This window comes from Corythoichthys intestinalis, chromosome 12 (genome assembly GCF_030265065.1).
Source record: "Corythoichthys intestinalis isolate RoL2023-P3 chromosome 12, ASM3026506v1, whole genome shotgun sequence".
NCBI classification, from domain to species: domain Eukaryota; kingdom Metazoa; phylum Chordata; class Actinopteri; order Syngnathiformes; family Syngnathidae; genus Corythoichthys; species Corythoichthys intestinalis.
The window spans coordinates 9055984-9083352 of NC_080406.1; the positions used below are offsets into that span (position 1 = coordinate 9055984).

The 27369-nt window shown below is 39.4% G+C and overlaps 1 protein-coding gene across 8 annotated transcripts in view; it reads right to left on the bottom strand.

Moving 5' to 3' along the window:
• LOC130927029 (phospholipid-transporting ATPase IH-like) overlaps positions 1 to 27105 on the bottom strand; it is a 120109-nt gene extending 93004 nt beyond the window's left edge. For all 8 annotated transcript variants that reach the window (XM_057852496.1, XM_057852495.1, XM_057852494.1 and 5 more), the window contains exon 1: positions 26649 to 27105. In XM_057852496.1, coding sequence (XP_057708479.1) covers positions 26649 to 26687 — 39 coding nt within the window. In that variant the 5' untranslated portion in view covers positions 26688 to 27105. The remainder of the gene's footprint in view (positions 1 to 26648) is intronic.
• Between the last annotated feature and the right edge of the window lie 264 nt (positions 27106 to 27369).

Below are 27369 nucleotides of genomic sequence, written 5' to 3' on the forward strand. Positions count from 1 at the left end.
TCACGGACTAGCATTTGCGATCGCTACACAAAGCTAACTAAATTACCCCCAAGAACGGTCAGAGACGTAGGACAACCAGAGGATATATAAGAAAGACAGGGCTGATGGTAAAGGATAGCTTGTTGAAACAGGAGAATGTCATTGTCAGTCACGTCGATAAAAAAGCTAAAGCTATGCTTAGGTCGGCTCGTTTTTTTCGTCTTTTTCAGCCTTCGACACTAAAGCCATCTCTTTAACTGAACATTTTTATGTTCTTCCACATCTTTGCCAGTCAATTTGGCACCAGGCACATCATTTTCGGAGAGAATTGGTAGGTTTAACTCTGTAAACATCTTCTTCGTACACAATTTCCATTCATTTCCTATTAGGAACAAATAGTGGCTTGTCCTTACTTAGCAACAGTAGCTAATGTCATGAATATTAATGAGCGGAAGTGACGTATTGCTTGCGGTACGCCATTAAATGAACTTCTCACAGGGTTAATTTTAACTTGTATATAAATATCAGTCTTTGAACTCGAGCAGTTTTTTTCCACTCGGCAGTCAGGGCATGGAAACAAGGAATTGAAATTAAAATTCGAACGAATCCGGGAGCATGGAGTGTTAGAACCGGTTCCCATCGATGCTCGATGCCCAACCCTAATCATGGAACAGCTGATGTACAACCGGAAAGATCTGACCGTATCACAAAGAGGCAATTTAAAGACTATCTCCTACATTCCACATTGTTCCATCCTTTTCCATCATATCGGCATGCCTAAAGCGCCTTTGTGGTCCTGGCCGTGTGGAGCAAGAGATCAGATTATAGTCTGCATTTATCTGATCATTAATCCTCGCTGATCCCAATCAACCTCCGGTCCAATGTTCCATTCCTCCTTCTGCCTTTGCTCCATCACACAAAGCGGCCAGGCTAGTCAGCATCCGATACAGAACGCTTTGTCTTTATTAGCAGCAACACAATCGTAGTGAGCTAGTTTTACTGCAGCGAAACGCTATTGCCCTTACTGTAAAAAGGTTCTTGGCCACATCTTTATCTTCACACTTGGAGTCAGGCAGTCTCCGGTAGTGTCACTGTCAATATGAGCAACCTACGACCTGAGACAGTGCAGCTCCCTGCAGAGCCGCAATAAAAAGGAACAGACCATTACGAGGTTTGATTAAAAGGTCGCGTCTCGTCAGTCGTCCCGCTTTCACGTCTCCGCCACGCACTGACGCACAGCCATGTTGAGCTGGCATCCTTCATTAAGCCAGGTCATTTTTTTTAATGAACTCCTCAATTTAAAGTGGGCAAAGGTTGTAGCAGCATCGTTCTGAGTTAACACACACCGACTGGCGACTGAGGTCCACCTGCACAGTTTATGCCTCCATTAGTTTTTATTTTTTGCTCTGAAGCATATTAGGCGAGTAGGAAAGCTATGTGACGAGAGGCATACAATGCAGTGGCATGAAAAAGTATCTGAACCTTTTGGAATTTCACACATTTCTGCATAAAATCCCCATCAAATGTGATCTACCGTAATTTCCTGAATATACAGGGTGACCCAAAAAAAAGTTTACACTCAGTTGACTGCTTGTTTAAAAGCCATTGAAACATATCTAAATAGGTTGTCATGCTTAAGTGATTCATTAAGGTCACTCAATGCAGCTGGTAATCTCTCATCTCTACAATTCCTGTGCTTCTGCTGAAAATGAAGAAAACTTTAGCTGTACCTGAATTGCTGCGTGCCGGTCTGACACCTACTGAGATTGCAGCAAATCTGAGAATATCCAGATGTGCAGTCTACAAAGTTAAAAAGAAGCTGAAAGATACTGGAACAGCCTCACGAAAACCTGGGTCTGGAAGTGTCCGATCTGTGGGGACCAAAAAGTTGATTGACAAGGTCATATGTGGCCACCCAGAGTCCAGATCTCAATCCCCTGGATTATAGCATATGGGCAACTGTGGAGGACAGTGCCTGTAAGAAGCCACAAACTTCTTTGGCAGCCTTGGAGAGGTCCATTGTTAGATCTTGGGAAAAGATGACAGCATCCTACAAAAAGCAGACCTGTCAAGCATTCCGCAGGCGCCTGGAGGCTGTTGTGACACTTAAGGGAGGACACATTGAAAAATAGAGTGTACTGTACATGTTCTTTACAATAATGTATAATTTGTGATTAAATTCTAATTCTAAGCTTAATAAATATGGCATTTAAGTTGTATTTTGGCAGTGTAAACTTTTTTTGGGTCACCCTGTAACGCGCACTTTTTTTTGCACAAAATCAACTTGTAAAATCATGGTGCGCATTATAAACGGGTACATGGATGGAGACAGAAATATATATATGTATTATATATATGGCAGAAAACACTTAGGTGACTTGAAGTTCCGCTCTGAGACCCCCAATTTGGCCAAATTTCAAAATTGTCCGTTATGCACGTGTGAGACATCATTGGAAAGCTTAAAGTCTTAATTTTCTGTGGAAAGAAAAATTTTGAACAGGAGGGCATTTTGAAAAAAAAAAATTTAAACAGCAAAAACCCTATCTGGAGGTGAGCGCACGCGAGAGCAGAATTACAGACGCCATGACTTTAACGAGATATTATCGCGTACTTACCTTGTTTCGATCCAAAAATTCCATGTATCATGTATCACCCAGTGTCAAGACACAGATGTGAATGGCCACAGCCGGATTTTGGGGGGATTTTATGGGTGAAATATAGCAATATAACAAGGGCCGCGATGCAGAAATCGCAGACATCAAGGAGTGGTCAAGATGTTCTTTTTCATACATTTACCATTTTAAACTTTTTTTCCAATTTTTCTTTGTTTGGATTGATTATTTATCATCTAAAATATTGGGGGAAATGTGACAGTAATGAAAAAAAAATACAATTAAGCGATAGTTATGAGGTAGATATCCGTGACTTTTTTACAGACGTAATTTTTTTTCTTTGCGACGTCATTTGTTTAAAAGTTTAAAATATGCAAGTGAATAATTTTTTAAAGTTGTTTTTTTGTTTTTTAACTAAATATTAGACATCAATTAATGATTCTAAGCTAAATATTTCAGACATTTCGACTAATAAATACGATTACTTAACTTCTTTTTATGGCTAGGTTGAAACAAAAGCGGTTGCGCGACATCTGTAAACGGGGGTTTTCAGGGTAAAACGTGCAAACTAAAAATAGTCCGGGGGCTTAATGCAGCATGAATCTGCTATGACAGCATATAGACATATTGTTCTATGAAACACAACAGTTGTTTTGGCTTATAATACAGCAGTTTCTTTTAAAGAGGAGTGCAAGAACAGAAACTGCTTTTTCAGTCTTGTCTGTGTTTTCTGCCATATATTAAAACCATTTTTTTTTTTTTTTATTGACACGGCCATGTTGTGTTGAAGAAACGTATGCGGCGATCCGTTGCCGACCATTACTGTACGTGACGTCACCATTTTGTTTCGGTAATACTTCACTCTGATCGGCCGAATGATTTTGTCTGTGTTAAATTCTGCTTTTTTCACTCTTCATAAAGCACAGAATTTAGTTTCTTGAACTCATTTGAGTCAACGTTTATTGCAGCTCCGCAACTCGGACCATAAACTAACAACACAGACTTCCTGTGTCCGTCAACTATATCTGTCCCTCGGGAAACTGAAACCCAACTAAAAATAGTTCCTATTGTTACTGTCGTGTCGACAGCGATAAGCTCTCTCGGATTTCCGACTTACGTTCTCACTTTCATTTTACTGTATCAATCCATGGAGGAAACATTTATTCATCATGATGAAAGGAGCAAGTTACACAGCAGCCTTTAAAAGAAAAGTCACGTCTGTTTTGTTTTCTCCTGGATTCGGGTAAGTTCAAGAAGTTATCAGATCATATTATTACCGTAGATATTGTCAGTTTACGGTAATATTTTGAACTACCAATGTGCTATGCTTGTGCTGTGTTTCACCAGTCAGTAAAATGACATTTCTGTATCTGTACACGAGCTCTGTTTTCTTGTATTCTTCTATTTATTGGTGCTAAAATTAGGGTGCGCTACCCACGGGTACAATAATTTTCCCTAGATTTTACAAGTAAATGTGGGGTGCGCGTTATACACGGGTGCGCCTTATATTCGGGAAATTACGTTAATCTTTGTCAAAATCACACAAATGAAAATACAGTGTCTGCTTGAACTAAAACCACCTAAATATTTAGAGGTTTTCATATTTTAATGAGGCTAGCATGCAAACAATGACAGAAGGGGGGAAAAAATAAGTAAGTGAACCCTCTGCCTAAGGAGACTTAAAGAGCAATTGAAACCAACTTTTACCAAACACCTGAAGACAGGTGTGTGCCCATTCACTGATGAGTGGTTTAAAGCTGCCCTTTCCACAAAAAACACACACCTGTGGTAAGAATTGTCTTGATGAGACGCATTGCCTGATGTGCATCATGGCTCGGTCAAAAGAGCTATCCGAAGACCTGCAATCAAGGATTGTTGATTTGTATAAAGCTGGGAAAGGACACAAAACCATCTCTAAAAGTCTGGATGTTCATCAATCGACAGTCAGAGAAGTTTTCTACAAATGGAGAGAGTTTGGCACTGTTGCTTCTCTCCCAAGGAGTGGCCGTCCACCAAAGATGACACCAAGACCTCAGTGCAGAATACTCAGAGAGGTAAAAAAGAACCCTAGAGTGTCTGCCAAAGACTTACAGAAATCACAGGCACTGTCCAATATCTCTGTGAACACATCAACTATATGTAAAATTATGGCCAAGAATGGTGTTCATCGGAGGACTCCACAGACGAAGTCACTGCTGTCTAAAAAAAAAACATGGTTGCTCGTTTAATGTCCGCAAAAAGGCACTTTGACACTCTACAGAAGTTTTGACAAATTATTTTGTGGATTGATGAAACCAGAGTTGTTTGGGAGTAACACACAACGTCACGTGTGGAGGAAAAATGGAAAAGCTCACCAACATCAACACCTCATCCACCCCGTGAAGCACTGTGAAGGGAGCATCATGATTTGGGGCTGTTTTGCTTCCTCAGGGCCTGGACAACTTGAAATCATTAATGGAAGAATGAATTCAAAAATTTATAAGGATGTTTTGCAGGAAAACCTGAGGCCGTCTGTCAGACAGTTGAAGCTAAAAAGAGGATGGATGCTGCAACAAGACAATGATCCAAAACACAGAAGTAAACTTCAGAATGGTTTCCGAAGAACAAAAAATGTGTTCTTGAGTGGCCAAGTCAAAGTCCAGACTTGAACCCCATTGAGATGCTGTGGCATGACCTAAAGATCTGACTGAACTACAGCAGTTTTGTAGAGAATAATGTGCCAAGATTAGTCCTGATCGATGTGCCATACTGATCTGCAGCTACAGGAAGCGTCTGGTTAAGTTATTGGGGGCACAAAATATTAAATGTAATGGTTCACTTACTTATTTTTCCCCCCTTTGTCATTGTTCGCATACTAGCATACTATCCTCATTGAAATATGAAAACCTAAAAATGTTTGGGTGGTTTTAGTTCAAGCAGACCCTGTTTTTTGATCTGTGTGATTTTGACAAAGTTCAGATAATATTTGATGGTGATTTTATGTAGAAATGTGAGAAATTCCAAAAGGTTCAGATAAAAAGTAAAAGTGATAGTCCCCCCCCCCCCCCCCCCCAATATCGTTCAGGCCTAATTGCCACGATTTGATATTGTATGTACAAGAATAAAATAAATCAATTTACGAGCCAAATACAAGCTGTGCGCCTTCACCTTGAAGCTTATAAATTAGCTTTTTGAGGAGCTAAAATTAGACTGAAATGCATCACCAAATGTCATGTGATCATCTATTACAGATGCTTTGTAGATAGTACACTGATAAATTAAGGCCTTGATCACATGGACACTATTAACTGCCATAGCAACAATTCATTTCATTTCATTTGCAGTAGACTGTCGAAGGTTGAATGCTTGTACAGTGGGGCAAATAAGTATTTAGTCAACCACTAATTGTGCAAGTTCTCCCACTTGAAAATATAAGAGTGGCCTGTAATTGTCAACATGGGTAAACCTCAACCATGAGAGACAGAATGTGGAAAAAAAAAAAAACTGAAAATCACATTGTTTGATTTTTAATGAATTTATTTGCAAATCATGGTGGAAAATAAGTATTTGGTCAATACCAAAAGTTCATCTCAATACTTTGTTATGTACCCTCTGTTGGCAATAACAGAGGCCACACGTTTTCTGTAATTCTTAACAAGCTTTTCACACACTGTTGCTGGTATTTTGGCCCATTCCTCCATGCAGATCTCCTCTAGAGCAGTGATGTTTTGGGGCTGTCGTTGGGCAACACGGACTTTCAACTCCCTCCACAGATTTTCTATGGGGTTGAGATCTGGAGACTGGCTAGGCCACTCCAGGATCTTGAAATGCTTCTTACGAAGCCAGTCCTTTGTTGCCCTGGCTGTTTTTTTGGGATCATTGTCATGCTGAAAGACCCAGCCGCGTCTCATCTTCATTGCCCATGCTGATGGAAGGAGATTCTCACTCAAAATCTCTCGATACATGGCCCCATTCATTCTTTCCTTTACACAGATCAGTCGTCCTGGTCCCTTTGCAGAAAAACAGCCCCAAAGCATGATGTTTCCACCCCCATGCTTCACAGTGGGTATGGTGTTCTTCGGATGCAATTCAGTGTTATTTCTCCTCCTAACACGAGAACCTGTGTTTCTACCAAAAAGTTCCATTTCGGTTTCATCTGACCATAACACATTCTCACAGTCCTCTTCTGGATCATCCATATGCTCTCTAGCGAACCGCAGACGGGCCTGGACGTGTACTGGCTTCAGCAGGGGGACACGTCTGGCAGTGCAGGATTTGAGTCCCTGGCGGCGCATTGTGTTACTGATAGTAGCCTTTGTTACTGTGGTCCCAGCTCTCTATAGGTCATTCACTAGGTGTCCCCGAGTGGTTCTGGGATTTTTGCTCACCGTTCTTGTTATCATTTTCACGCCACGGGGTGAGATCTTGCATGGAGCCCCAGATCGAGGGAGATTATCAGTGGTCTTGAATGTCTTCCATTTTCTAATAATTGCTGCCACAGTTTATTTCTTTACACCAAGCGTTTTACCTATTGCAGATTCTGTCTTCCCAGCCTGGTGCAGGTCTACAATTTTGTCTCTGGTATCCTTCGACAGCTCTTTGGTCTTGGCCGGAGTTTGGAGTGTGACTGACTGAGGTTGTGGACAGGTGTCTTTTATACCGATAATGAGTTAAAACCGGTGCCATTAATACAGGTAACGAGTGGAGCCTCGTTAGACCTCGTTAGTAGAAGTTAGACCTCTTTGACAGCCAGAAATCTTGCTTGTTTGTAGGTGACCAAATCTTATTTTCCACTCTAATTTGGAAATAAAATTCTTTAAAAATCAAACAATGTGATTTTCTGGTTTTTTTTCCACATTCTGTCTCTCATGGTTGAAGTTTAACCATATTGAGAATTACAGGCACTAATATTTTCAAGTAGGAGAACTTGCACAATTGGTGGTTGACGAAATACTTATTTGCCCCACTGTATAGTAAATTTACTTTTTGTGACCTAAGACTAGGTCTGGCAGCTATGTAACAATAACATGAGGAGAATAACACAAGGTTTGAAGACTATCTCATCCGGCTCAAAGGTAGAGTTGTTATAGTCTATTTTGGTTTTATTGTACATTTCGTTGCACTTGTTGTAATGACAAATAAAGCTGATCTGATCTAACATCTCTTTCTATTTAAACTACATTTGAATATATCCACAAAATTCCAAATAAAACAGTATGCTGAAGTATGTCTAGAGCCATAACCTTTTTTTCAACTGTCTCATGATGCAAACATCCTGCAGCATCAGAGGATTAAAAAAAAAAAAAAATAGACGGATTACTTTTAAAAAGAATGACAAAACGTGTAAGCTGTTGCTTCGTCCCCTGCTCGACTCCAACTGTGATGTAACTCTAATTTGGCAATGCTCCCCCCTCCACCCCTTAAACCACCATCCTAATCTGCGCCACCCATAACTCTCTTCCTCCTTTCATCCCAATTCGACACAGGCGATGTGCTAACAACCTGGTGGAAAGCCGTGAGAAGTCCTTCTCAAATGCCAGGAGAGCGATGTTCAGTATAGCAGTCGACGAGATTAAGGTGAGGGTGTATCACAAAAAAAGTGTCACTTTAGTCTTTCAAGTGCACAGGTGAGGAGGAGTGGAGGATCTAAGATGGTGCGAGAAACCTTTCTAAAGTCTCTTCACCCGTCTAGCACCTACTGGATCGAAAGAAGCCACTACTTCCTCCTTGCTAACGCCGAGTCCATTCACGCGCCTTATACAAACCCTAGCAAAAAGTATGGAATCGCCAGTCTCGGACGCGCACTAACTCAGACATTTTATTACGTAGAACAAACTCAAATAAAAAGCTTTAAAAAATAATGAATTAGTTCAAAAGTGCAACTCTTTAGCATTCAGAAACACTAAAAGAAATGAAGAAAAACATTGTAGTGGTCAGTAAATGTTGCTTTTATAGAGCAAGTTCAGCAAAATAAATATAGAATCACTCCATTCAGAGGAAAAATATTTGGAATCATGAGAAACAAACAAATAACCATCAATACATATCTCTAGTATTTAGTTGCACCACCTCGGGCTTTTATGACAGCTTGCCGTGTCTGAGGCATGGACTTCATGAGTATTCTTCATTAATTTGTTGCCAACTCTCTTTGATTGCAGTTTCCAGATCATCCTTGCAAGTCGGAGCCTTGTTGTGGACCGTTTTTTTTTTCAATTTCCACCACAGGTTTTCAATAGGGTTAAGGTCTGGGCTATTTGCAGGCCATGACATTGACTGGATGAGTCTTTTTCCAAGGAATGCTTTAACAGTTTTAGCTCTGTGGCATGATGCTTTGTCATCTTGGAAAATTATTTCATTATTTCAAACACATTTTAAATTGAAGGGAATCAGGGATAAGAAAGCTGTCAAAAATTTCAATGTAAACTTTGCCTTTGCCTGACATTCAGCCCCATATCATCAAGGAGTGAGGAAATTTTGAATTTCATCTTTGTAAATCTCACTGGAACGACACCTAACAAAAGTTCCAGCATCATCACTTTGTCCAATCCAGGGACTTAACCGGAATTCAGCATATGTGAAAGGGGCAAGTGTCTCATCCAGCCACCTCTCTTGCATTGATGGTAAGAACAGTATCTGATTGTTTTTTTTTTTTACTTTATTTTATTAATATGATGTATAATACATGTTTTTGATATACTAGTATATTTTGAGATTTAGGGGGCATTTAGGGGTAGTTAAAGGGTTGGCTTTGACCTTGTAGATGCTACAATATAGTTTATGTTGTGTTTTCTACAGCATGCTGTATCTGTTAAAAAGACTGAAAATCCCATACAAAATACTGGCAAAGCGTAAATGTTGACAGGCATGCTGTGCAGTTATGAATAGTTTCATAATACCCACACATTGACTCTGGAGTGGATAAATAATTTATTTTCCATTATTTCCTATGAGAAATCTCGTTTGAAATCAACAACAACAACAGAGCAGTATAACGAAATGGCAACATTGCGTCCTTTTCAGTTTAATTAAGGGGCAGCTGCTTACATGGCATCCAACTGTGATGCTTGTCAAACCCAACGCGTGACCTACAACCTTTGATCCTAGGCCGTAAAACTGTCTCCAGTGCTGTGAGGATAACAGTCTCGCTAATAAGTTTATGTATTGTTTTGACTTCAACACGCTTGTTTTTTTTACAAGCGCTCTGGAAGCAGACATAATAGTGCGACACTGCAGTGAGAGGAAAAGCGGGTGTCGGCTGGGTTCATTGAATGGACCCCCCTCACCTCATTTGTCACCCGCATGGCTATTTGCATCCTGGCTGCAACATTATGCAGTTGATGGTCAATTAATCATGAATTCAATTATGCAGATATTGACGGGGAGGAGGGAGTGAGAGGGTCAGAGGGGTGATATATGAATGTTTGATAAATATATGTTTGGCTGACTAACGTTAACCGTTTACTGGTATTACACCGACACTATTGTTTAGGGCTGCAGCTATTGATTATTTTAATAGTTAATTAATCTATCAACTATATTGTTCGAATGATCGAGTAATTGGATAGGAAATATTTCAAGATTGCACTTTCAAAAGAGCATTAAATGTGAATACAAAATAAAATTCCCGAGTGTTTCTTCAAACTATGCAGAATTACTTTCATTTAAAAATAAATTAAAATACCTGAGCATGACCTCAAACGCTATAAAAAAAAAACAACAACAATAAATGAGGATATAAGTAAAAGAGAACAATTTGCTAACTTGCATAGCAAAAGTCCGCTAGCTTAAATGCTATCTAATGCTTACTTTTTTTTTTTTTTTTTTTTTTACAATGCTCTTAACAAGCCATTCAAACACATATTCCCACACACAAAAAAAACCAAACAAAAAACGGCTAAATATACCTATAAACTAAATTACGAATGCATAAAAAAACATTAGCTCAAGGAAAAACTTACCTTATGTTAGTCTTACCGGGGAGAAGCTGGCTTCAGCCATGCTAAACTCAATGTTGCCACCAGTGTTGGGAATAACGCCGTTATAAATAATGCTGTTACATAACGGCATTATTTTTTTAGTAACGGGGTAATCTAATTATTTTTTCTGCCGTTACCACGCTGTTACCATTACTGACGGTCAAAAGCGGTGCGTTACTTACTTTGAATAAATTGAAGAAACTACCAGCCGTAGCGAGTCTACTCTGCTCTGTTTATTTGTCATTCAAGACTTTGGGTGCGTTCAGGTTCATTGCAATGAAAATAGTAAACACACATAGCCTACTTTTGCAAGAACGATGGAGTTGCCGTTTGATACGGTCATAATGTGCAGGTCCTGAACCCATCCACAGCAAAACTGTTCGTAGCTTTGAAGCGATTTGTAATTTCGGAATCGCTGATGAGTTTAGTAACATACACCAAACAATAAATACAGCAGAATGTCCTTTCGCGCAATTGTGGAAGCCCGTCGACATCTTTACTCCATTTGTCTTCGGCTTGCTCGTAAGGGTCAACATTGTTCATATCCTTAAGTTTGATCACATATCTGTTCTTTGCCTTAGTAACGAGTTTGTCTCTTTATCGAACTGGCAAGTTAAAGTTTAATGTCCCGCGAGCCAGACCTGCTTCCAATATGGCTGCGTTGTTGTCAAATCTCACATGATCCCCCATTCTGTGACGTAAACGCTCGAGCCTAATAGCGCAAGTACTTCAGAGCCGGTGTTTTCACACACAAACCGGAACAGCGCATGCGGCAAACACACACACCCAAAACAGATGCAGAGGGATATGATGGCAGAGCATTCAGAGGAAAATTTGTCCTTTACGAGGTGGAGATATAAACACTATTTCAAGTTGGTCAAAATAAGGAAAGAACGTGCATGTAAAGTGATGTCCCGGGGCAAAGCTTTTGTCGACATCTGTGGTAAGCCATTCAAATCTGTTTATTTATGTTGCACTTCAAGTTTAGGATAAATCTGTTGCTGGTGAGGTGCAATAAATATTACAAAGTTCTATAACACAACTACCTGTCTGTTCTTCTCTATTCAACCGACTCAAATACTGCTCAGAAAATTTCAAATTCTTTGACATACAACAACTTCTTTTTAAAGTAACGTAAATAGTTATTTTCCCTGGTAACTAGTTACTTTTACTATAGGGTAATTCAGTTACTAACAGTTACTTTTTGGAAGAAGTAGTGAGTAACTATAACTAATTACTTTTTTAAAGTAACGTGCCCAACACTGGTTGCCACTAATGAGCAGCATATCCACCCAAATCAATACAACTAAATGCAAACCACTGCAATCTGTAAAGCAATCCACTTTTTTTTTGTTTTTTTTTTTGCATTTTTTAAAAAATTGGCTACGACAGACGGTGCTAGACATCCAATCAATTTGAAGTGGGAGGGCCACCCACTTCAAATGGATCAATTTCATATAACTTTATTATTCCATTAGGAACTTCAGTCATTCAGAGCATCGGTGCATAATCATGACATCACATTGTAAACAACACAGTACCAGACCAAAAACAATCTAACAAAGTGCGTCCCCCAGGCGGGTGAATGAGTTAAAAAAATATCTGTAAAATATCAAGAAAAATACACAACAGTAAAAGAGTAAGGACTGGTTAAAGGAAATTTCAAAGTATTAAAATATGCTACTATAAATAGATAAATAAGTAGTCAATCGATCAGTTATTCATTAGTCTGTTGGAAGAAGGCGCAAAGCGGGCTTTAGCTCTCTGGACATACACTGTATCACAAAAGTGAGTACACCCCTCGCATTTCTGCAGATATTTAAGTATATCTTTCTTGGGACAAAACTGACAAAATGACACTTTGACACAATGAAAAGTAGTCTGTGTGCAGCTTATATAATAGAGTTCATTTTTTCCCCCTCAAAATAATTCAAAATATAGCCATTAATATCTAAACTCCTGGCAACAAAAGTGAGTACACCCATTTGAAAAAACGTACATCCCTAAATGTCCAAATTGAGTACTGCTTGTCATTTTCCCTCCAAAATGTCGTGACTCGTTACAGGAGTGCTGTCAGCATTGCTGCAGAGATTGAAGAGGTGGGGGGTCAGCCTGTTAGTGCTCAGACCATATGCCGCACTCTATACATCAAATTGGTGTGCATGGCTGTCACCCCAGGAGGAAGCCTCTTCTGAAGACGGTACACAAGAAAGCCCGCCCATCTCATCAGACAATAGGACATGGTTCCAGTAATCCATGTGCTTTGTTGACATGTCTTCAGCAAACTGTTTGCGGGCTTTCTTGTGAGCCGTCTTATGAGGAGGCTTCCTCCTGGGGTGACAGCCATGCACACCAATTTGATGTAGAGTGCGGCGTATGGTCTGAGAACTAACAGGCTGACCCCCCACCTCTTCAATCTCTGCAGCAATGCTGACAGCACTCCTGTAACGAGTCACAACATTTTGGAGGGAAAATGACAAGCAGTACTCAATTTGGACATTTAGGGATGTACGTTTTTTCAAATGGGTGTACTCACTTTTGTTGCCAGGAGTTTAACAGGCTGATTTGCTAATCATTCTTGGCTAGCATGTTTACTAGCAATAGCTTGCGCTACAGTGGTATGAAAAAGTATCTGAACCTTTTGGAATTTCTCACATTTCTGCATAAAATCACCATCACCATCTGTGATCTGACATTTGTCAAAATCACATGGATGGAAAAAAATGTCTGCTTTAACTAAAACATCCCAAACATTTCTAGGGTTTCATATTTTAATAAGAATAGATTGCAAACAATGACAGAAGGGGGAAAAATAAGTAAGGGAACCATCACATTTAATATTTTGTGCCCCCCACCCCCTTTTGGCAGCAATAACTTCAACCAGACGCTTCCTGTAGCTGCAGATCAGTCTGGCACATCGATCAGCAATAATCTTGGCCCATTGTTCTCTACAAAACTGCTGTAGTTCAGTTCGATTCCTGGGATGTCTGCCATGAATCGCTGTCTTCAGGTCATGCCACAACATCTCAATGGGTTTCAAGTCTGGACTTTGACTTGGCCACTGCAGAACGTGTATTTTGTTCTTCTGAAACCATTCTGAAGTTTACTTCTGTGTTTTGGATCATTGTCTTGTTGCAGCATCCATTCTCTTTTTAGCTTTAACTGTCTGACGGACGGTCTCAGGTTTTCCTGAATTCCTTCTTCCATTAACTATTGCAAGTTGTCCAGGCCCTGAGGAAGTAAAACAGCCCCAAATCAGGATGCTCCCTCCACCATGCTTAACGGTGGTGATGAGGTGTTGATGAGCTGTTCCATTTTTCCTCCACACATGACATTGTGTGTTACTCCCAATCAATTCAATATTGGTTTCAGCAGTCCACAAAATATTTTGCAAAAACGTCTGTGGAGTGTCCAAGTGCCTTTTTGCAAACATTAAACGAGCAACAATGTTTTTTTAGACAGCAATGGTTTCCTCCATGGAGTCCGCCTATGAACACCATTCTCGGCCATAGTTTTACATATAGTTGATGTGTGCAAAGAGATATTGGACTGTGCCAGTGATTTCTGTAAGTCTTTAGCAGACACTCAAAGGTTCTTTTTCACTTATCTGAGTATTCTGCGCTGATCTCTTGGCGTCATCTTTGGTGGACTGCCATGCCTTGGGAGAGAAGCAACAGTGCACAAACTCTATTTGTAGACAACTTCTATGACTATCGATTGATGAAAATCCAGACTTTTAGAGATTATTATTATGGTTTTGTATCCTTACACAGCTTTATACAAATCAACAATCCTTGATTGATGATTGATTTAAAAAAAAAAAAAAAAAAAAAAAAAACAATTCTTGATTGCAGGTCTTCAGCTTCAGACAGCTTTTTTGGCTGAGCCATGTTGCACATCAGACAATGCTTCTCATCAAGACATTTCTTACCAGGTGTGTGTTTTTGTAGTGGGCAGGGCTATCTAAAACCATTCATCAGTGATTGGGCACACACCTGACTTATAATGTTTGGTAAAAATTGGTTCAAATTGCTCTTTGAGTCTCCCTAGGCAGAGGGTTCACTTATTTTTCCCCCTTCTGTCAATGTTTGCATGTGTTGGAATTGTTGTGCATACAGTTAACGTTTATGCTTTCCTTAGTCAGTCTTTCCTTTGTCCTGGGCCATGTGGCCCCCATGTAGTCTATGTATTCTATTCAATGTTCTATGTTGCTTTCTTGACCCCTCCCATCCAATTGTTTGCCCCTGAATAAAGAAGGTTGCTATCACAGCTGCTGCGGGGGAGCAGCTACCAACCTCCACAAAAAGCTACATCAACTTCCTGTGTGTTCTTTTTAGCCAAGCTCGGTGTACATAAACCTAGCTTCAAATCTAACGGCATGCTTTCGTTAAAATATGTAAAATAAAACCACCCAAACATTTATAGGTTAAAGCAGACCCTGTTTGTTTCATCTGTGTGATTTTGACAAAGATCAGATCACATTTGATGGTGATTTTATGCAGAAATGTGAGAAATTCCAAAAGGTTCAGATAGTTTTTCCTAACACTATATATTCATGTTCATTCATTCAGTCATTCTCTGCTCTTTTCATGTTTTTCAAATATAATACGGCTAAAATTCTTCGACTTTATAAAACACACCCGTTTTATTAGCAACATTTAATCGTGCTTATCGTTAGCTTCAAGCCACGGCATGTCTTGAAGACACTGTTAGAAAAAAAAACTAGTTCGGCTCTTGTTCCGGCTTGGTAAGGTGTTTTTAAACAACAAAGACGCTGCTGAAAGTCTGTTTTTTTTTTTTTTTTTGGGGGGGGGGCATCTTAACTCACATGTACGCAACCCAAAGGCGCGTCGTGATGCACATGATGTTACGTTCATCGTTCTAATTATGTGCACCTCTGAGTATAGTAAAGTCTATTGTTTTTTTTAACAATGATAACAATGTACTTCTTCTAAAGGTTGAATATAAATTTCACTGATAATATTTCATACGTAAATCTTATCTAATTGCGTCAATCCAGAAAATGTGTGTGCGCAATTCGAAGGTCCAGAATCCACGTTATCTCTAGTGACCTCCTGTGTATGCTGATATGTAAGTGCATGTGTTATATTTGTACAATGTGTGCCCTTTTGTGATGTGGTAATAATAGCCGTAGCGTGATGCCTTGGCGGGGCGCCGCTTGTGAAGACCGCACGAGAAGGTTGCGATCTGTATCAGTGGCACGCTAATGTATGTAGGTGGATGGCTTTGTCCAGTATAAAGACAATAATAAAGTCTTGGAATATGGGCGCATCATAAAGGATCGGTCTTGACCATATTTGCACCATATGACCTCATATAGCATCACCCCTTTAATCAAATAGGTCAAACAGCTGGCATCTGAATAATTGATCCAGAAAATGGTGATCCATGTAAAAAATTACTTTAGCATTTTGACTATCTTGAAAGACCTAATCCACAAATTGGAATGTCATTCCGCTTGGGATCGTTCCACATTCAACAAGGACAATAATTTGCAGTGAGAAGGCAATGTCTTACCTGTTGACCATTCCAAACAGCCATACACGTATAAGAAAGTAACCACTGCTAAACAATGTAAAATAATGAAATGGAACATAACAAATTTTATCGTTCCTTGTAAAATGACAAAAAAATATTATATGATCAGACCAAAAATGAAAATACAAAACAATCAAACAGCTTTGCATTATGACAAAGGCTAAACTTATGTTTATGTAACTTTGTTATGCAAGTGTAAAATGAAGTAAATTCAGTGGGATTTAATGTTTAACCTTTGTATTATTTACAGTAATTTTCCGTTTCTTTTTTGTAGTTTGGCCGGGGGTGCGACTGATACTCTGGAACGACTTACTGTATGTATGAAATTATTATCAGATTTAGTGATTTCGAGTGACACTGATGATTTGGTAAACTTGTTAGCATATTCTTTATGATAGTTAGCTGGATAACTCTTAATAGCTCTGTTATGTTAACTTACCGGTTACATTCACAATGAATATGGATACAAAGCATCACGATATATCACCGTTTCGATATTTTGTCACACCCATAGTGTGCATAATAGGGGTAATAATAGCGAATACTCCAGTAACTCGCGCTTAAAAATTGATCAGAGTAATTTTATTCGCCTTGAGGAATCATTTAATTTTGCCAGCTCTAAGCATCATGTTTTGCCCGGACTACTTTTAATGCGGCACAACACGATGGCGTCACGTCTGTAGAATAAGAAGCAATAATACCTGATTGCAGCCAGCAGCCGCTACGAACTATGCCAACGTTGCTACAAACTACGCCCCCATGATGCTACAGTGTAGCAGGTAGTGTCTGATTCGTCTCATAGATATCCCATGTATATGGAACTAGTTGCAAAATGACAGACTCGGCGGCGTTAGTTAACAGCTGCCATCTTAAAGCAGTAGACTTCTCAGCGCTAATAAATAAGATTAAGGTTACTGTACCTTGCTAACGTAACTTTAGCCCTGCGGAGGGCTAGGTTTCTATTAATTATGACTACTGTCAATGCGTGGCTAACGTGTCTTACATACAGACTTTATTTAATTTGTAAAAACACAGCTCTATAGAGTGATGAGGGTGTAAAATAAAAACATAATAAAGCTAGCTGCCAATTTTAGCTCAGTATTCATTGCTGGATAAAACACCCAAAATTCTATCAGGGCTTACAGTTTAGACTAACTTAAAACTTAACGAGAACTTAAAAAAAGCTTGACACAAATGGACATTCAATTGAAACACATGGGGGAAAAAACCCTAACTTTGAAGTGATGTGTGTAAACGTAATGACATTTTTAGATAAGAAATATATATATATATATTTTAAATAAGATCTAGAGGTTTTTTGAGTGAAAGCTGTGAATTTTATTTTTTTTCCTAGTCACATCTGAGATGCAATTGTTGGCTGTTGTCAACAATGTCAGTCGAAAATAAAGACAATGATGGTCTGAAAATGGTTCAATATTAGGTGAAATTATCCGATTACTCAATTAATCGATAGAAATTTCAGTCGAATATTCGATTACTAAAATATTCGATGGCTGCAGCCCTAGTGTATAAAGTGTAAATAATGATACGAGTCATACACACGCACTCGGTCTCTTACTCTCGCTCTATATTAATATTCAACTTGATATTAATAGTAGGGTTGTCCCGATCAGATATTTGGATCGGATCGACCGCCGATAAGTGCAAAAAATGCGCATCGTTATCGGATCGGCTGACACGGAAAACTTCCGATCCACACTCCCTATCCAGTTTTTTTGAAAATCTGGTCTGGATTTTCTAGCGCACTGATTTACATAATCCATTCCAGTTTTTGCTTTGGTTTCCCTAAAATCCGGTCCGCATTTTACGGCACACCTTCAGCACACTAGCATTACCATCTCCCAATTTACTTCCTTGGCATCTCCTACATATATATGACTGCAATGTAAATTTAAAGTTAATCGGTAAAATTGTCAGCTGTCACCTGAGCATCTTGAAATGCTTGTCTTTGTCAAAAAAAAAATCTCCCCATCATGCTGGGACTGCATCCAGGGCAAACAGCTGAAGGGAGTGTGTAGAATAGATGGAGATGGAGCAAGAAAGTGTAGAGAAGACTGGGGAGTAGAAGCCATTCTTGGTTTAAAATTGTGTTATTTGCACAGATTTTTTTAAAGCCTTGGTACAGTTGTTCAAGAGCAGAGAACTGATGCTGAGTTAATAGTTTATTTTCCACTGAGGTTGTTTGTGTGTTTTGCTTTTTTTAAGACAGTTTACAATATTATTTGCACGTTTTACTGACTGAATATGCCATTTCTGTTTGTTATTTATAATGTTTTGTGTTTGTCACTGAATAAACAGGTCAGTTTCTTCTTATCAACCATTGTGTTATTTAAATTCACCTAATTCAGCTGGCTAGTTGTTATCAAGAGTACTAAAACACTTTTCAACATGAGTCTGACAACTAAGTAAGGAAGCTAAATAACTTTAAACTTTATTACATGCTCAGGTAGGCCGGTATCGGTATTGGCCAGTATCGGTATCGGATCGGAAGTGCAAAACAATATCGGCATCGGATCGGAAGTGCAAAAACCTGGATTGGGAGATCCCTAAATAATAGTAGTAGTTGTATGTGTTTTACATAAAATCAATATGGTCATATATTGTTTAAGTCCAGTTCCATATTACCAAGGGTTATTGTGCTATTGTTGAACAACTCGAGCTGTGGCTGGAGGTTTATTAACTTTATTCTAGGGCTGTCAAACTTATCGCGTTAACGGGCGTTAATTAATTTTTTAAATTAATCACGTTAAAATATTTGACGCAATTAACGCATGCAATGAATGACCCGCTGGCATATTGCCTCAAACATTACAATGAGGCCGTTTATGGACATTAAGAGTGAAGAGAATGCCAACGGCCGCTTGGGGGCAGCGCCGTTCCATACTCATGTCTTCTAAACGTGGGAGAATTAGTAGTTGTGAGACGTTTATGCTGTGTTCACAATGCAATGCAAATTGCTATTTGTGCTCCACACATATTTCGGTAAGTTTTCTTTCTTTTAGTGGCAATTATGTGTCTCTTGTTTTATTTTGGGTAAGATACTGTATGTACAGATACAGTGGGGAGAACAAGTATTTGTCCCACTGTATATGTTATACAGTAAAGGCGAGTGGACCGCGCCGTTTATTGGCATAAGCTTCTCCTTCACAACAAACATAAGTATCGTTTAGTGAAAGCACAACAAAAATAATATTCCTATGTCTCTCAAAAAATAATAATGTTCACAAAAAGAAAAGCACTTCAGTCTATAGTAATGAGGCCCTATTCTGACACACAGTTAAACAACAATGCAAAATGAACTGGCATTCCATATCAAAATAGCTATCCAAAATACACGTAAAACTTTTCACTCTATTTTTATTATTGTTGTTTTTATTCTTCTTACTATTATATTAACTCTACTTTTGATTGAAAATCTTACAAATTTTATTAAAACGAAAACATGAAGAGGGGTTTTAATATAAAATTACTATAACTTGTAACTATAACATTTATCGTTTAAGAACTACAAGTCTTTCTATCCGTGGATCCTTTAACAGAAAGAATGTTAATAATGCCATTTGTGGATTTATTGTTACAATAAACAAATACAGTACTGATTTACAGTATGTTGTATGTATATATCCATCGTGTGTCTTATCTTTCCATTCCAACAATAATTTCCATAAAAATTAAAGATGCACCGATACCGATACTAGTATCGGCAGGGGGCGCCGATCCGGCCCAAAATGGTGGTATCGGTATCGGCGAGTACCAACAAAGACGGCGCCGATACCATTTACCGGTTCAATATCATAACATTTGACCGCAGCCTTTTTTTTTCCTCCTGGCGCTCACTACACTTTGTCTCTGTGTTGTGTGATGACACGTGACCACCAAACAGCTATCACTATTGGCCTGCTCCAGACCAATGAGAACGGGCCAATAGCCACTTCTGACCAATGACATGGCCGACATGGCGACATGGCCGACATGGCAGCGGTCGGGAAATATTTCAAAATAGAAATCCCGTCAATTAAAATCAATGGCTGCGTGCAAGATTTGCGGCCTTAAAGTTTCGAGATGTGGAGTTAAATCGGCCAGTTTCAATACCTCGAACCTGATAAAACATGTGAAGGCGAAACGTGAACGAACACAACGAGTTTGAGCCTGCAAGAGCAGGACTGCTCTCCAGAGGAAGGGTGCTGGACAGGTGCAACAATCTCTGGTCAGTTCACTACGTCTACTTAACTTTTATTGTCTTTTACTGAAAGAAATGCTGCAGTAATTTGGGAACTGTTTCCAAAGTAGGGTTGCCACCTTTCAGAAATAGAAATAAGGGACCCACCCCCTCCCGAAAAAACGAGGCTAAGAGAGAGACGGGATGCTGTGGTCGATTATTATTACTCATAATTGTGAGCGTCCGCAAATGCGGAAACAAGGTTGAACCTCGAAGCGGACAACAAGCGGGGGATTAGTACAAGGGTTTAATGATTGCAAACAAAAAATAACACGCGATCGCGGGAGAGTAGAAATAACAAAAGGAGTCCGTGACAGCAGGTTGACGGAGCTCAATACTACAAACTCGAAGATTTATTAACGAAGACGATAGGCAGCGAGCCAAAAAGCCAAAATAAAAACACTCAAATACCTGCACAGGGTAGAGGTTACAAACGAGTACAGCACACTACCAGAAAAAACCCAATGCAGGGGCGTAACAAGCAAATGTAGCGAGACTATAGTGCGAGATGTCAAATGGCGATCAGCAAAGCAAGTATTTCGGCAGCCTTCTCTGAGCTCACCCGTGCTTAAATGCTGCGTTGATGAGCCCGCATTGGATTCAGGTGTGACGTCAGGAACGCCCCCACTAACAGCCCAGCAACAAAACACAATCCAACCAGCAGCAGAATGTGACAATAATTTCATGAAAGTTGCACTGTTTGGCCTTTGAGAGGTTTAAAAAAAGTTTACTCATTTCATTCGGAGTTTATTATTATGAACTTATTTTTACTTTCTTACTGTTGGGCTAGTATTATACTTTGTACTAGTCTTTTTCCTATTTTGCAAAGGTAAGCATCAGCCTGACAAAGCCTTGATAGCAATGATTTGACATCCAATTATGTAGCTCTTTGGGGAAAAAAAAAAAAAAAAATTATATATATATATATATAATCGGGGTGGTATCGGTATGGTATCGGTATCGGCCGATACTGCACAGCCAAGTTTCGGTATCGGTATCGGGGCCAAAAAATGGTATCGGTGCAACACTAATAAAAATATGGCATATTTTAGAGATGGTTTGAATTGCGATTAATTGCGATTAATTACGATTAATTAATTTTTAAGCTGTAATTAACTCGATTAAAAATTTTAATCGTTTGACAGCCCTACTTTATTCTATAAGTTAGTTCTGGTTATTTCAATTTTATTCAAAACCTATTTCAGTTATTTATCTTAACATTATATTCATGTTGACGTCCCAATTTCCAAATATGTTATAAAAAATTAAAAACAAAAAATCCTGTTCAATGGAAAAAAGTTTTTTTTTTTTTTAAACCCATACACCTCAAAATTACTCATTTTAGAGCTATAATTGCAATACCGTGAAACCGCGCTATTTTTGCTTAAAGTTATCAAACCGTCAAAATCTCATTCTGGCACATCCGTAGTCCAAACCAAATATTTTGGAAGCATATCAGTGGTGAACTGGAAAAAACCTTTTTCACCTGACACCTATCGAATGAAAATTTCATGATCACAGAAACCAAACTGTTACACTTTGGACGTTAGTGCATGCCGCTTTTTTCATGTGTTCTGGCAGTGTAAAAACGATGATGGATACGACGTGAAAATAATTCACCCGCTCAACGGTAAAAACAAAAACAACAACAATCGACATCAAATTGAATAACTACCTGTTTATATTTTCCTTAATCCTTAATGCAGGTCAAATGCTGGTGCAAGTGTTCCTAATACAACAGCCTTTGATTGGAGTTAATTTTGCATGCATGTTGCGGGTTTCCCCTTAGCAACTTCATAAGTGGGCCAGCCAAGTTGATTTCTATTCCGCACATTCAGCGAGCAGTGTTGCATGTCGGGATGTGCTGGCATGTTCCCCATTGAGGGCAAGTCAATGGTTTGCACACCGAGGCAAACATTTGGGATTTGTTTTGAGCATCCTGTCGCTAATTAAGCTAAAGCACATATGCATTGCACACAATGGACATATTTACATGCAGTCAATAACACTTTCCAAATCGGGTTTTGGGGTTATGCAAGGGCATGTTAAAATGTTCAAGAATGCCTAATAAGATCCTATTTTTAAAAACCTGATAAGGGTGAAGCCTTTAAAGCGAATATCTTAGCTAGCACATTTGAAAGGAACAACTGCACGTGTCATTCGCAAGAAGTTGTTGTTTTTTAGTACATTATGTAGTTGCTGCTGTTTCATACATGGTGAAAAAACAATATGAAACAATTTGGAGGGAAAAGATAGAAAGGCATGACTTCATTAGTGTCGTCAAAAGACAAGAAGAATAAGTCTTTATGCGGTAGAAAGTACTGGGATAGAAAGATTTAAAAGAAGGCAAGCGAAAAATGGGAGTTTGCGTGGTTCTGAAGAATACGGAAATGACGCAATTTTGCGTTATCACGTTGATTTACATCGATTGTCGGGGGGAACATTTTTTTTTTTTTTTTTTTTTTTTTGAAATGCTTGTCCTTACTGAGGTTACGGGTGAACTTAATGAGAGAAAACATCAATCCTGATTGGTCACAAGCCAATTGCATAACAGTACAGTGAACCCCAGCTATTCACAGGGCACGGGGATTGGGAACTGATGCAAAACCCCCAAATTTTTAAATATATGACATAGTGCTGCTGCAACGATTAATCGATTAACTCGAGTATTTGATTAGAAAAAAAAAATTCAAATTAAATTTTGTTGCTTCGAGTATTCGTTTAATTAAAGTGGCGTTGTAATGGTTTATTTTAAAAATGCTTGCATTTAGTTTTATTGATGAGGGTGGATATACTGCCCTCTGGTCTGCCTCTTTTCACATGGCTGAATCCAACTGCTCCCTGTTAAGACCATTGTAAGCTACGTTTTTGTTTGATGTAATGTTTTTTAATGCATTCTTAATTTAGTTTATAGGGATATTTAGCAGTCTTTTTGTGGGAATATGTGTCTGAAGCATTTGCTAAGAGCATTGTAAAGAAAAAAAACTTTAGCATCTTATAGTATTTAAGCTAGCGGACTTTTTCATGGTAAGTTAGCCAATTGTTCTTTTGTTGTACATAGATCCTCATTTAAAAAAAAATTTTTATACCATTTGAGGCTCAGCTCAAGTATTTTAGATTTTCATGTTCCTTATCCGATTACTCGAACTAACTAGTCCATCGATTAATCGACTACTAAAATATTCGATAGCTGCAGCCCTAATATGACACCCAATTAGTACATTTTATGGCTTCCTTTAATTACCAGGGAAGAATTACTTTTGTAAAACGGTCTCAAACTGACTTCAACATAGTTCCTCGGCACTAAGAAAGCAAAAACAAGAACAAGAAAACAGTCGTTTTCTTGTGGATGTGTCGAAGTGCCCTTGGGAAAGGCACTGAATCCAATGGGTTGACAGCGCCTTGCATGGCAGCAGCCCCATTGGTGTGTGAATGTGTGCGTGAACGGGAAAATGTGTGCTAATGCAAAGCGCTTTGGGCGTGGTAGCCATGCAGATAAATGCGCTATATAAGTACTGTCCATTTACCATAGATTAGCGCCAGGGGTTGGAAACCTTAAACACCTAAAGAGCCATTTCGACCTGGTTTCCACAGAAAAGACAACACTGAGAGCCACAAACACTTTTTGCCATCTCAAGATGTTAGCCCAAGGGTCGGGAACCAGACAAGCTCACTTTTTATACACCTTTAGTCACAGAACACTAACGGAGGTTATTATTTCACCAACTATGTAAAGTCCTGGTGTCAGTTGGAAAGTGGCACCATGCCTTTACATAGTTGGTGAATTGACTTGCGTGTGTGTTCTGTTTACAAAGAAGGTGAGCCTGACTTGTTATTCTCACCATCATCAGCATCATCATTATCATCATCACAGCTCTTGCGTTGGAGCTGGTTTCCCGTCGCATTGCGTAAACTTGACCAGGCGAGTTAGGCCCTTAATGTCTTGTGCCAGCAGATTTGCATCCTTCCCGGTAACTCTGCACACTATAGCGAAGCTAAATTCCTTTGTTAAATTTCATAAGCACCACAATATGTTTTGATCCAATGCTTGTGTTTTGTTTTTAAAATGAGCTGCATCAGCGAGAGTTCAAAGAGCCGCATTCGGCTTTGGCGCCGCGGATTTCTGTGGCCCCTTTCTTGATATGAATCTTTTAGGTTTTTGTTGCACCCAGGCAGTTGGCCAAAGTTAGCCAAAGATTAGAGGCAAGACTGAGTCACCAATCTTGTTCATGTCTGAAAAACTGTTGTTGACAACGAAAATATTTTCATCAACGAACAAGTTTTTTCGTGATGATGTCACGATGACAAGCTAAGACGTATCTGAGGAAACTGAAATGAGAAGGATGCCAGTTGCCGTCTGACGAGATGAGAACGAGATGAAAATTCGGCATAGTTTCTGTCATAAGTTCACAATGTGTGATATTTTCTTATCGTATGTGTAGTTAGAACGTATCTTGTTTGGCCGTGTCACTCATGTGACGTGCTGCACCTCCCTCCACACAGTCTTAACGTGTGCCCATTCCAGGCTCCTTTTGTGAAACACATGCGTCAGGTGCTGCTTGGTGTTTATTCTTATCTTGGCTATGCCATGTTGCTTTAGTTTTTAAAGGTCTGTGTTGAGTGATCATCGTACACTAAACAAACTTTTAGTGTTAGCATAGCGTTAGCATTTAGCGCGGTGACTCGGTATCTTCTTAAACTCTTGGAAAACTTTACTTACAGTTCGTGGCGTCCCCGTTAGTTTAATTAATTGCAATTAATGTGCTGTTTTCCTGCAGAGTGTGTATTATCATCATGAAGATGTTCATGTCCTTGTGGACAATTATGTGCTCGTCTGTCAATGTACATTCGAAATTAATGGAAATATTTTATTACTATCATTATTTATTATTTTCGTTGAAAAGACTAAGACTAAGACGAAAATTAAAGGGCCGCCATAAACAACACTGCTGAAAAAGATTTTTTGGATTTGATTAAACACTTTTTTTCGTGGAATACTCGATGTGTTCGAGACCACAAATTTAGAGTTTAACATGCAACTAACTAGAGGTGTGCAAAATTTCCGATTCTTAGATTATTCGCGATTCGGCCGTGGAAGATTCGAGAACGATTCACAAACATCCAAATTCCGATTATTGAAATATGCCAAGTAAAGCGGAAGTACAACACACAGCGCGCCGCGCGGTCTTCGGGGCGCAACGAGGAAGAACGCAGCGAGAGCAGCTAAACATCATGCTTCTCATTACCCGGCCCCTCGGGTAATGCCAATGCTCAACTCACGGCTCTAGCTCAACTAATGCCACGAGATAAAAAAAAAAACAACAACATACCTGACTGCTGCCGAAAAGCTGCTACAAAGTACGTCATCCACATAATGTAATGGTAGATATCATTTATATAGGACTAGATGCACCATTGATTCGGTAGCGTGAGCAGCACATCTACAAAAAGCTAGATGCGGCCGTTAGTAAACGGCCGCCATCTTAAAGCAGTACACTTCCCTGCAAGGCTGTTGTAGCGAACCTTCCAAGCAAACCTAATTATCTTTTTATCTAAAATACTCCTAAATCGGTAAAATATTGACTTGAATCTATCTTTAAAATAGTTTTAAAACTTTCACATGTCGAAAGTAGACAAAAGGGAAATTATGGAATAACGGGAGCAATTTTAACAACTTTAACAGTTGATTCACAACATTAAATTAATTGAATGTAGTTTAAAGCTGCTGTTACAGAATGGGGACTGGAGTTTTTTTTTTTACTGTTATTTTTGTATATTTGTTTACTGCTATATGTTAACTTGATACTGAAATAGTAGTTTGGTTTAACCTGAGAGGATTTTTGAACAATTTTGGAACTAATGTACAAAACATTTAATTTAAAAAAAAAAAAAAAAAAGGAGGGGGGGTACATCAATAATCGTTTTATAATTGAATCGGAGCCTCTGAATCGTAATCGTAATCGAATCGTTAGGTGTCCAAAGATTCCCAGCTCTACAACTAACATGCATGCTTTTGCAAACTGAAGTACTAGGAGAAAACACCAGCATTTTGAAGCTCAGAACTTGCACTAATTGGCCCAAAATGCTGCCCTTGGCACCAATTTGTTGCTACTAATACCTTTCACGTTGTTGCTTGAGCATGGTGGGCCGGATTAAATGGTTTTGTGGGCTGTATATTGCCCAGGGACGGTATGTTGACAACCCTTGCTTTAATAATACTGTTGCATGTTCTTCTTAGGGTTGCTATGTAACGGCTAATATAGGGTGTTATGTACTGTCTGCGTGTATTGGGGGTTCGCTTACGTATCGACTGATGATGTTCCGGAGCCGGCTGAAATCCATCCTCCACACGAAAGCGACTAATAGACGTTTCCGTGGACTCTGGCGGACGCTACCTCCCTCGAATCGCCCCGCTCGGGTCCATAGTCATCATCGCGCACCTCCGTGCTCTTCCTCAATGGATTGTTGTGATTTTCATGGCATCAGCCTACCCTCACTCTTCATCCTCTTCTTTACCGCTGTGATCACCCACGCTGCTGGAGTGACTACATGTCGGAGACAAATATGGCTCCTCGTGCAAAGCGCCGGATACGGGAACCCTCCAAGCGCTCAGCCCTCGTCTCAGTCGTTACCGCGTGGAGGTAGTTTGCAGTGTGTGGACGCGCCAGTTCTGCAGCCGTGGCCCTCGTCTTGATGAAGTCCACTCTCTCGAACACACGCATACACCTACAGGCATACACACGCACGGAAGAGCTCCAGCCGTCAGATGACTAGGACGCGCATGCGTACTGACGCTCGCCTGTTTTATGCACGCGCACTCCAACACAGAAAGAACACGTGAATTTATGTACATATCTACTGCATACATGAATCAGATAATAACGGTAATTCGCATATACATGCAAATATTTCGATACATAGATCAAGTATATTGGAAACGCACAAATATTGGTTATTTGGGGAATTTGGGCACTGAGGACTGAGTACATACAGTGGGGCTAATAAGTATTTAGTCAACTACCAA